The 12,405-nt window shown below is 40.4% G+C and overlaps 1 protein-coding gene across 5 annotated transcripts in view; it reads right to left on the bottom strand.

Annotated features, from left to right (window-relative positions):
* Nucleotides 1-12,405, bottom strand: part of MYOM1 (myomesin 1) — a 77,189-nt gene that overhangs the window by 58,890 nt on the left and 5,894 nt on the right. For all 5 annotated transcript variants that reach the window (XM_068671511.1, XM_068671512.1, XM_068671509.1 and 2 more), the window contains exons 3-4: nucleotides 5,847-5,984; nucleotides 277-487 (exon numbers count right to left, since the gene is read on the bottom strand). In XM_068671511.1, coding sequence (XP_068527612.1) covers nucleotides 277-487; nucleotides 5,847-5,984 — 349 coding nt within the window. The remainder of the gene's footprint in view (nucleotides 1-276; nucleotides 488-5,846; nucleotides 5,985-12,405) is intronic.

Genomic DNA, 12,405 nt, shown 5'->3' on the forward strand with positions numbered 1-12,405 from the left:
AAAAAAAAAAAAAAAAAGAGAATTCCCCTGCTCCATTAGCCCTCCCTGTCTCCTAGCATTACTGCAGAGTTCCTGGTGCCTCTTTTCTTATCCACCTGACACCAAGATAACAAGACTTTAAGTCACTGAAAATACATTAATTGCAAATACTTTGGTCTTTACTGCCATTATTGAGATTGCCCATGGTGTAAATCAGGGCTCTGATGTGTGAAGCACTTGAACAAACAAAGAAGACCCATGCAGTTCACAGCTTTGTGTCCATCTCTGTTCTTTTACCGTTTTCTTCAGGGCCACACGTTCAGCAGACTCCCGGATCGCTACTTTCCTTGATTTTTTTTCATGATGTTCCTCTTCAGAAGATGACTTGGCCACTTTGCTGACACTAACTCCTTCACCGGCTGCAAAAAGGTTCCTCCTGGCAACATATGCAGCACTCTCTTTAATTCTTTCTTCTTCTGTGTCTGTGATCCCACTGACGCCCACTTCACTGGAAGAAGGTGTAATAAATAGAATGCCATTGGAAAATGCTGAGAACATATTCCGCTTATATTTTCTATCAAGTTAGCCAACCACAGTGGATGTAAAATGTCCAACAGCCTTTCATAACACATTTATGCTTTGAGGACCATTATCTCTGTAACCATCACATGTATTCAAAGCAGAAACTTCACTGTCTGAAGTTGTAGCTATTTTCAGTGTCTCTCTGTATAATCACATCATGTACACTTTCCACTTGACATCTATCCTGCTGTGGTCCTGTATCTCCATTGCTATAGTGATGAGTGTCAAGCACATCCACAGATCTGCTAGGCTTAAGTATCAGTTAGAGCATTTGTAGCAACAATACCAAAGGGACAGGGAATAATTGTAGCTGTATTTTGCATATATTTTGTATATTTGTGATTTATACAAAAACTGAACATCACTGCATATCACACAAGGTCTCTTTGTTCAGAGAGAATTCAGTCCTTCAATGTGTGGTTGATCTTCCATGTATTTTCTTAGAATCATAAAATGGCTTGGGTTGGAAGGGACCTTAAAGATCATCTAGTCATAGGCAGGGATGCCACCCACTAAATCAGGTAGGCCAAGGCCCAATCCAGCTTGGCCTTGAGCACCTTAGGGCATCCACAACCTGTCTGGGTAGCCTGTTCCAGTGCCTCACTACCCTTACAGTGAGTAATTTCCTCCTAATTTCTAATCTAATTCTACTTTCTTTTAGTTTAAGACAATTCCCTGTCTTTATCTACCTGAGTAAAGAATCCTTCTCCTTCCTTTTTATAAGTCCCTTTTAACTATAGTAAAACTGCAGTGAGGTCTCCCCACAGAATCACAGAATTTCTAGGCTGGAAGAGACCTCAAGATCATCGAGTCCAACCTCTAACCTAACACAAACAGTCCCCACTAAACCATATCCTTAAGCTCTACATCTAAACATTTTTTAAAGACTTACAGGGATGGTGACTCCCCAGAGTCTTCTCTTTTTCAGGCTGAATAGCCCAAGCTCTCTCAGCCTGTCTTCATAGGAGAGGTGCTTCAGCCCTCTGATCATCCTCGTGGCCCTCCTCTGGACCTGCTCTAACAGGTCCATTTCCCTCTTGTGCTGGGGGCCCCAGACCTGGATGCAGGACTCCAAGTAGGGCCTCAAGTAGCTCAGGATGCAGTTGGCTTCTGGGCTGCAAGCACTCATTGCTGGCTCTTGTCAAGCCTTTCATCCACCAGAATCCCCAAGTCCTTCTCTGCAGGGCTGCTCTAAATGAGTTCTCCTCACAGCCTGTGCTCATGCCCAGGATTGCCCCAACCCAGGTGGAGCACCTTGCTCTTGGCCTTGCTGAACCTCATTAGGTTCACATGGGCCCGCTTTTCTAGTGTGTCCAGGTCCCTTTGGATGGCATCCCTTCCTTCTGCTGTATCACCTGCACCACTCAGCTTGGTGTCATCTGCAAACTTGCTGAGGGTGCACTTGATCCTGCTGTCTGTGTCACTGATAAAGATACTAAACAGCACCAGTCCCAGGTCAGACCCCTGTGGGACACCACACGTCACTGGCCTCCACCTGGACATGGAGCCACTGAGCACCACTCTCTGGGTGCACCTTCAGCCAATTCCTTATCCACTGAATGGGCCACCCTTCAAATTCATTCCTCTCCAGTTTGGAGATGTCATGTGGGACCGTGTCAAAGGTCTTACAGAAGTCCTTTCTTCACAAAGATAGTCTTCACAAAAACTATTAAGGATTTCCTTGAAGTATCTCCTTCAGGATTTCTACAAAACAGGATGCAAAGTGGTACTCTCAATGGATTCTATCCTATTTTGAGAGGCATATGTGGAAGTACGAGTGCAGTCATATTGTTTTGGCACTGTCAGGACATTATAGTTCCTATAGTAGTGCATACATAATGAGAATTCCTTGATCTAATTAGAAGCATTGATATCCTTTTGCTGAGTTTAGTTACTTTAGATTAACATTAGATGACATAATGAAAAGAGGCTCCGAGTAAGTACTAGTTAAGTGCCATCTTGCAAACACTATAAAGTAGCCTCTTATTTCCAGAAGGCACTCAAACACAACCTCATTGTTTTATCATAAAATAACACTGCTACAAATCAAAATATTTTTCTCTGTTTTCTCTAAGATTGCTAATATTATGCATTTGATAGGACATCTCATCACTCAGGAAAATATGGATTCAAGCCCATAACTAACCATCCAACTCCTAATCTTTGGAGTATGATGTCAGTTCATTGAGATGCAAGACAATCAAACAGTAGAATATGATGTAAACATAATTACTCATAAAAATTCCTCAAAATGCTAAAAATGTACTTAAAAGCTTCAAGCTTTGACTTCCCTCCTGTTCAAACTCTGCCTTGAACTTTCTGATTCTCAGGCTGCTTTAACAGGATGATCCTTAAAAGTATCAATGGGATGATACCCTTCACTTGTGTGTATCAGCTCCCCACACAAATATCATCTAAGCTTCAGAGATACCACAGAGATTTCTAAAGACATCTTTGAAAACTCAGTTTAATGCATATGAACGTAGCTATCTACATTCAGTTTAAATGAATCAGTGACATTTTCTTTCAAAGGCAAGCTGACGTTATTTTATCCTTGATTACAGTGGTTAAGCAACTTCACAATATGGACCCAATCCTCAAGGCATAAAGCATCATCTGGGAGCTCATGAATATCATCAGTTTAATACAGGACTCAGCCTAACTGTCTGCGGCAGTGGTCCCTAGACGCTTTTGATCAACAGTATTAAATATTTAGATTCATTAATCGTTTTTTCCTGTTATAATCTTCTGAGATCAAAGAGAAACAAGTCCCCTGAAATGATGCATGTATCAGAAGCAGCACAGAGTACCAATTAAGAATTGATTCTGCAGCCAAGTCTTGGGGGTTTCAATAGAAAATACTTTTCAAACAGAAACAAGAGAATCAACCTTCAAATGGCACACATAAATAATTATTTAAAGAGTATCTGCCATCTGCAGTCCTTTGGCTTAGACTTACTAGTGGCTGCAAAGAGTCCCATGAGAGATATCCAGTATCTTTAGCACCTATGGTGTTAAATCTAGGTCCAGATACTTTTATTATCTGGAATACTGGCTGTGTCTCCCTAATTTTATCTTGCAAGGATTAGGCTAGGTGCTTAAGGGGAAGAATTATGAGCTGAATAATCTGAGCGAAAAAAAGTTTATACAGCAGAATCCAAGGGTCTGAAATAGAATCAAATCATGGAAAGGGTGACACTGTGCTGAAGGTCATCCAGCAGCATGGGCAACAGCTCCAATGGACACACAGAGAGCTGACCTTTATAAATAACTATTCCTTGTAAAAGCTATCTGCCTATGGGAAGCCACACATCAGTTTCACAAGGGGAATTTGGGAATGACATCTAACATGCACATGATTCGATAGGCTTCAGCTGTTATCTTTCAAACAAAAATAAGTATCTGACAGGAATGTGGCATGCAACTTCTGCAGCCTTGGCATGCACTGATGAACGTGATGCCAACAGAAAAAAGACTAAAACAGGCACTCTGAAATGCTTCATGCCATGTTGAGTTGGGCACCCTAACATGACTCATATGACTTTTATTTTTTTTTATACTTTTAAACTAATTACAAAAGATCTATTTGGGTCATTTCAGTGGCACAAGAGCACAGAAAACTTTCTGAGTCACCATGCGCAAAAAGTGATACTGATACCAACAACAGTAAGAAGATGAAGAATAGTAACTATGATGTAAAAATCTGTCAGTGTGCTTTAGTGTGGTATCCCAAAGCATCAGACAGACACAACTCAGTGACGCAACACACCATCACAGTGAATTAGATATTACAGTATTCACTGAACAAAAAGTGAAATGAAGGGAAAAAAAAAAAAAAAGAGAGAAAAAAAAAAAAAAAAAGCCATGATTTGTTAAGATAACAGGAGTCTGTATAAAATCTAAAATAATTGTCCAGGAGTGCAGGCCATCAGTTGGGATTTCCAGCTATTGACCAACACTATAAATTTTACTTTTGTAGACTCTAGACACAATAAAAAGGGAGCATATTTGTGTTTAAGGACATGGGAGACAGATGGCAGAAACACTGGGTAAAGCACATAGGTAGTGCGAAACCTTGAAAATATGTTACTGCAAGCTTTGTGTGAGACGTATTTATGTATTTCTATCACAGCAGATACAGCTGGAACTCCAAAAAAATCCTTTAAAAATGCAAGAGTGTGCATTTCTGAAGGTTGGTGGGGTCAAAGAGCAGTGAATCTGGCACATAAATCTATAAGGGGTGAGTAAATATTACTCCAGGATAGTGGAAGGGGAGGAATAAAAACCAAAACTGCTGGTCTCATCACAAAAGAAGAATGCTCAGAAGGCAAAAGCAGTGATGTATCCCAATGACAAGGTGGAACTCAGTCTCACATGAAGGCAGAAGTGACATTTTTTCCTGAGTGCTGACCAAGCAGCAGGCACAAGTGCACTGACTCCCAAAAAGAGCTTAGATGTGCCCCATAAAAAGATGTGTTGGGCAGAAGAAAGCCAAGTTGGAGAAAGGTTTCTCTTCAGCTGCAGGCGGGCAAGAAATTTTTCTCCCAGGCTCCCATCATAAGTCTGCTTTCCACACCACACCCTGGTATGGATCAACCTGAACAAATGGCTACACCTGACCTGTTGCAGACTCCTAATAAAATCATCATGCCATACCCAGAAAAGGGCAAGGGAGCCTCCTTGCTTGTGTGGTTTCTGGCTTCCACACAAAGTTCACATTCAGCTTTACTGAGGACAGTGCTGCAGTAAAACGTATTACATCAGTAGTAACCATGCAATAAATACCACCAACACGTGAGATCAGTATGAATCATTATGACGGATTTGAGAAATTACTTGGTTTCATTCCAGGTTTTCTCTGTGCCAGGACAAAACATTAGCACATTGGTTCATTGTTTCTACGGTTAATGTGTGGTAGGGGACATTGGATTACAAGCCTTTAAACCACAAGAGTAAGCTAAATTATGCGGACAACATGTTTGTCCAGTTCCCAGTAAGCAGTGTTATAATTATATCATAGGTTCATAGAAAGTGGCCCTGGTGACGTGCTTGAAACAAAGACCAGACACCTGGATTCATTTGTCCTGGTTCTGGATGACTGACCTCCATGATGGATTTTCTGCCAGTCAGTTAACTTCTCTTGGTCTTTTTATCACCCATATGAAGTGCAAACAATCACCTTGAGATCCAGGAGTGTAAAAAAAAGATTAACAGATTTCTTATTTTATAATTAGCTAATAAAATGACAGAAGTAAGGTACCATAAAAAAAGGAAAATGGACATACCGTCCTGTGAATATAGGCACTGAGTAGTCTATGGCTTCATTTTCTTTGTCCTCAGATATCAAATTCTGTTTTGCTCTTTTTGCTTTGGGACTCATCTTATAGGATTGATCTTCAATCATTAAATTGTAATCTTTCAGTCTGCAATAAAAATCATATTGTTAAAATCAGGGGAAAAAAGCTGTTAAGAAACACTCCAACATAATATTAAAGTACTACACATTTTTGCTCTCTGTTTGGTAAGAAAGAAAATATTGTCTTTAATAACCATGGCTTCAGAGTTATTAAACACATAACTAAATGCACTTTTGACAAAGGGACCATTACAAATATAACACTGATGCCCCTTGATATTAAATCTAAATACAGAGAATAAGCAATATACCTGCACATTTCATTGCTTGGTTTGAGACTTGGAGAGTTTATATACATAGTTTTGGTAGGTCTTGAAGTCACTGAGACCACCAAGTAATTCTAGAGATTGTGTCTGAACTGATGACCTCTACTTTCCCAAAATTTATAGTTCCCAAATCGTGTGATCCCCAAACAAAATATTGTCAGTGGGCAAATACATTCAAAGTCGTGAACCTTTTAAGTCATTTTAGAGAAATTATAGCGCAGTGAATTGTCTGGTAACTGCTGTTTCCATTCCCACTGGCCTCCCATACCACCCCAAACTATTGAAAGCACAGATATGAGTGAAGTAAAATCATTTCACATTGCCCAGATAAGTGCAGAGTGAGTGGGAAGAAAGAAAAGCAAACCAAAAGAAAGACTTCTGGAAAACTTGGGAAAGACTCCCCAGCTAGAGGGGAGGACTTCTGATGAGTATGAAGCATATTTGAGGCAGTCGTATTTGGGTTTACATTTAACATGGTTACAAATAATATTAACAGAACTCCAAAACCCTCCTTTTCTCCAAATACAATACTCCATCCTAAGCTGCCAGATTTATATCTTAGAGATGGAATATCCCCATTAGCTCTCAGACTTTTACAAATCCCTGAATTGCCTATTCATCTCTGTCTCAGCATTGCCAAGGGAAATCATAGATGAACCTGCTTTTGGACTGGAGCTTTGTTTGCATGGCACACGACAGAGGAGCAGAATTAAGGCCACTGTTTCTCAGCAAGGCTCTTGAGTCCAGATCTGGACCATTCTCACAGGGCTAACATGCTCCCAGTCCCTGGGGTAAGGCTGGTAGGCTAATAACCAAACCTCGTAGCAGCACTGGGCCCCTGAGAATGTAAAGCATGTAGAACGTAACATTGAAGATAAATTCTTCGCTGCCCCAGACAGCTGGGGAGGGACTCCAAAGGAGGCAGACACAGCTCTAGGGAGAGAAATCCAAGCAGAAATCACTTGGGAACAGCCCAGGCAGAGTAAAGAAAAAGGTCGCCCCCCTCCTGGGTTTGGCAACGATATGGTACAACCACTATGGCCAACCACAAATGCATGGAGGAAACTCATTGTCAAATAAATTGTGGGAAAAAGCAAAGCCAAAGGTTTTTTTTTGTTGTTGTTGTTTTTTTGTTTTGTTTTGTTTTGTTTTGTTTTGTTTTTAATGAACTGTGATCTGTAGGGAGCTGCAGTCCTTTACTTATTGGGTGACCTTTATAGCTGTCCTATTTCAAGATGGGGCAAACCTGGAATTGTGAATCTGTCATCAGATTGCCTGGAGGCTTTAGGCTGAACCCTTTAGGAGACCACTTGGCTTCTGATCATTTGAGAAAAATCACAGTATCTTTTGGACTTTAGTTTAAATGTCAATAAGTTTTGATTTTCATGAAAGTAGACAAAATATGGTGAAAATCTAAGCTCATTTTTTTTCAGAGTTGTTACATCCAAACCTGCTCATTGTTCGTAAAGCAGAATTTGGCTATCTTATCAGTTTGGTTTTCAGTTCAGGTCCAGATTGTACACCTATATAGAGAATCAACAGGCAGTATGCATAGCAGTTCCCATCACCTTCTGCCAGGTCTTTTGTTGAGATCTCCCCTGCATGTTTTTTTCTTTCTTAGGCTCTGTTTGTTGTTGTTGCTTGTTTGTTTGTTTTTAATCAAACACTGCAAGTGGCTGAAGCTGAATAACTCATCTTCATTTTTTCTGCCTACTACAGCTGGCATTAATTAAAATATGCCCCCAAAATCCTTCAGATTAATGCCAGAGATCTCCACCACAGCCTGAGAAACTGGGCTGGAATTAGGAGTTTCTCAGAGGTATGATGAATAGGATAAAAATACCATACATGAACAGCAGATTCCCAGTAACTCCAGAGTTTTCTAAGCTGCATGTCTCTTGATCAAGGCACCTTCCACTGCAGACACTTGATTATTTTCTGGATTAGTATTCCTGGGTCCTTCATATTATTGCATGTTTTGGCTGGCATAGTGAACAGTCCTCATGTGTATGTGCTCAGGACCAGAAAAGCACCTTTCTGGATATTTTTTCCTTTCTTCTTCCTCAGCTTGAAGGGGTAGCTGCAGTGAGAGTCTTTGTGCTGTCTTCTAAGAGCAAGAGCTGCCTCCAGGTACTTTGTGGTGGTACAGACCACTCCGCTATCAAAGCCACAGGTGGTAGCTGCAAACTGAGTAACTGAATATCCATGTTGGTCCTGTAGTTGTCTGCTGGATTCAGGCTCTCTGACATGACACTGACCAATTTGCTTCAGTCATTTGCTCTTCCAACAACTTGATCTGGACTAAGCAAGACCCCTCTGAGCAGTGTTACACTGAGTAATGTCAAAGGTGCTTTTAGGCCTGTTTTCTACTCCAACAATAGTCAAGAACAGATTTATATATTTTTTTAAGTTCATATAGAGAAATACTTTCCCTGATAAATCTTTTTGGTTTCAAGCAAAGATCTGGGGATGTCATGAGTGAGAGGCTGAAATCATTGCTGTAGCAATATAGGTAAATGGCACTTTTTTTTCTGAGCCTGTTTTAAATTGTGAAATTATATATATATATTTGCTGCTTACCTGCTTCTCTGTGTGAAGAATAGTGGAAAAAATGTTCCTTATGTTCCTTGTTCATTCTCTGCAGATCTTTCATTATTTTATACATTGAAGTTACATGCTCATGTTTACCACCTTCCCAAGGTAAGAGCCCCAATTCCTACACCTTCTCTAGGTATCCTCCCACTACTGTTCTTGTTGATCTCTGATCTTTTCCTGGTTACTTCTTAGGATGGGATGGTAGCAACTGAACCCAGTATTTCAGCTTCAAGCATACCTTGGATTAACACACTGACAGAATATGCTGTCTGTTTTGTTCTCACTTTCTCCCACAGCTGTTCCTAAGTTTCTAATTGGTTTGTGTCCACATCAGAGAACCCAGCTGGTGTTTTCAGAGGAGTATCCAGAGTAACTCCAAAATCTTTCAGAACTGGAGTGCATAAACCAAAAGCTGAGATGAATAAATTTGAAATGGTAGAAAACGTTTCTCCTTTCCAAACCCTCCTTATGTTAGCATCTACTCAGGATGAGCTGTATGGAGTCTAGTGGAAATGCTTATTCAAATGGCCCCTTTGCATGTGAAAACAAATTGGTCATTACTTCTATCATGAGGTTTGATTCTATGTTTTCCTTCCTTGTTATTACTGTTCCTACCTGTGTAATACAAAAAACAAACCCTGCCTTACAACCATTATTTAGGTAGCCTAAGGGAGGACTCCGCTTTCTTGAACCAGATTCTAAAATCTTGCCCTTTATTTTAAAGTGTTCCAACCTTTTACCTGATATGTGGAACAGAATCTCCCCAGAGGAGAAGGAGCAGGATATCAGTGCTCTCTAGTTTCGCAGGGAGGAACGGTACCATGACCTTTTAGCAGCTTTCAGCCTCATTTGATCTGCCCAGCTAGCATACATATATTTTTTTCCAGGTCAGATGCTATCTGTACTTTCTTATCAAGGTTGGTGACCCAAGTTTAGTGTCCTCATTTCTTGATAAGTTTTCAGCATGTTAAAATATCAATGCCAACATTTTCTTAGTTTCTCAGTAGAGTAACTGAATTTATGGAATGAAATGGGAGCTGGATGACTGTAAATGCTAAAGGCACAGGTATTGTCCTGCACAGCCTCTAACAGTGCTCCCTCTAGCCCACCAGAGGAACTAAATACAACGTTGTACAGGGCCTGTGAAAGTCACAAACAGAGGGTTTTTTTTTTTGATGTCCTATTCCCATATATATTCTCATGTTTTCAAGATATGAATATACTTCAGTATGTTGGCACTGCCCTTGTTTCTGCACCTGAAGGTACAAGTGTCCCACCCTGCACAAAATGATCCTGAGCCCAGTGGAGGTAGAAATGTTTTTTAGGAGTGCACTACAACACCCTATTTCACAGTTATTCCACCCCAGCATGAAAAGGCATTGGTAAGCTCATTTACGCCATTAGTAAATCATGCACCTTGTCCTTAGCATGCTTCTTTAAATGTTTCTCTCTTTCACTTAATTCCACCAGCAGAAAGGTATACACCATATACATGTGGTATACACCATAGCTACAGCAGAGGAGCTCCATTAGCCAAAAGGAATCTCTCAAGGTGTAGTTACAGCAGGAAAAAAATAAATAGAAGGTTTTTCGGCTTTTCATAAGAAAGCTCTTTAAAAACAGCTTCTAAAATTGAGAAGCACTCTTTGGTGACTAAATTCATTTTAAGTTGCTGACAGATTTGTCATGGGCTCAGGCAATATTGCTGGCAATAATCATGCTGTTCCCCTCACACAGCTTCCACAAGTTTTTTTAAAGGGGAATTGTTTCCACACGGCAAGTTGCATTAAATCAATTTCCATGCTTGGCTGTGATGTTTGGAAGCCTTCTCCTTAACCCTCACCTATAATAAACCAAAGGATGAGCAGTGCCAGCAGGGAGGTCAAGATCATGGTCTTCTCATGTTTCTTAAAGTGTAATATTTATTCAGCCCTATCCCGTTCCCAGTTACGTTGCCCTATCCTGTTCCCTGTTACGTTATTGCTCAGAAGAGCATTCACTCTTACTATCTGGCACTTGCATTAATTGCAAGTTTGGTGGCAGATAACCACTCTGTGACACAATTACCTTTGCTTGGGATTATCTGATGCTCTCAGCCAGGAAAATTAAAACATTAAAACATGGAAAAGCAATGGAAATTTGAACAAAGAGCTTCCAAAGAAAGAAAGAAAGAAAGAAGAAAAATGAAGATGAAGAAGAGGTAAGGGACTTAAACCAGCACTCCAATTTGACAGCTACAAGATTTGTCAGACCTGACTCAGCTTCTCAGAAGTACATGGAGAAGCCTTGGAAGAAGGCTGGTGCCTAGCTCTGCTGTGGGAGTGGACAGCAAAACCACATAGGGGGCACACAAACCACACTGCACACCCCTGCAAGACGGGTGGCCACTACCACAGCTTTGGGACAGAGCTGCCAGCGTGCAGCTGGGCCTGCAGGCCCATCAGGACCCATGGGGTAGCAGCAGGCCTCACTCCTCCTGGCTCGGTGCAGGGCTTGGTGTGAAGTGGCAGCCTTTGCATGATGAGACTTGCTTTCTTTTATGAGCCCAGGATTTTACAGCTTTGGCAAGTGGTTACCAACAGAGCTGAAAGCCTTCGCACTTGCTCTTAGTTTTGCCAGCTTTCATTTCTCTCCTCTTCTTCAAGCTGTCATGGGTTTGAAGGAAGCTTGAAATGCAAAGAACAGACAGCCCATCTCCAAATGGAGCTTTTTTGTCACTGCAGCTTCTTCAAGCTGTCCATATTTTCCACTCAAGCGAGTCTCCAACATCAGAGAACTGGGATCAAGTCAAGGTCTTGCAGGTTACCCAGCCCCAAGTCCTTTGCCAGTGCTTTCCTGTGATAAATTCCTCACATTGCACTACCTGCATATCAACATTGCCTCTTTATAGACACTCATTTCTGTGAAGTGGCTACAGGAAGGGTTGAGACACATTTTGCAAGAATAGTAAAGTTTAGCAGAAGTTACTTCAGATAAAAATAAGAGGTGTCTTGAATATAAGCTCAGTATTTGAATTGTATATTTTTCCTCTTGGGCTTAGCAAGGTTTATCCTCAAAACAATATATCCTCAAAACATAAAATGTTTCAAATATATTAAACATAAATGTAGATGTGATACTAAAATCCAGTGATATGCAATAATCAACTGTTGCTTGAACAATTTAATCTGATTTTGGATTCGTGTGCACACCTAGATGCAGCATTTGGATTCAAGGCCTTTTGAACTTTTTGAAAATTTAAAGTGCTTGAAGCGTTCATTTTTTTCTGTTACACCATTTCTTTCATAATGATGAAATCAGAACATCTTTGATTTGCCCAATTTCTTTTAGCAATGCTTTTTGTCTCCTCATTATCTCTTGAAGTGTTTTGGGCTTTCAGGGGAAAATAATATGAACTTGGGGAAAATTACTTTAAATTGGACTACAATTAACAATATAGTCATGGTATCCTTCTACTTGTACCACTTGCAAATTGCAACAAAATGGCCACAAAGCAGTTGCTTCTGAAACTAAATAAATACCAACGTTGAGGATATATTAACCATTAAATTACATTAAACATTGCCA

The sequence above is a fragment of the Anas acuta genome, chromosome 2 (genome assembly GCF_963932015.1).
Source record: "Anas acuta chromosome 2, bAnaAcu1.1, whole genome shotgun sequence".
Lineage (NCBI taxonomy): Eukaryota > Metazoa > Chordata > Aves > Anseriformes > Anatidae > Anas > Anas acuta.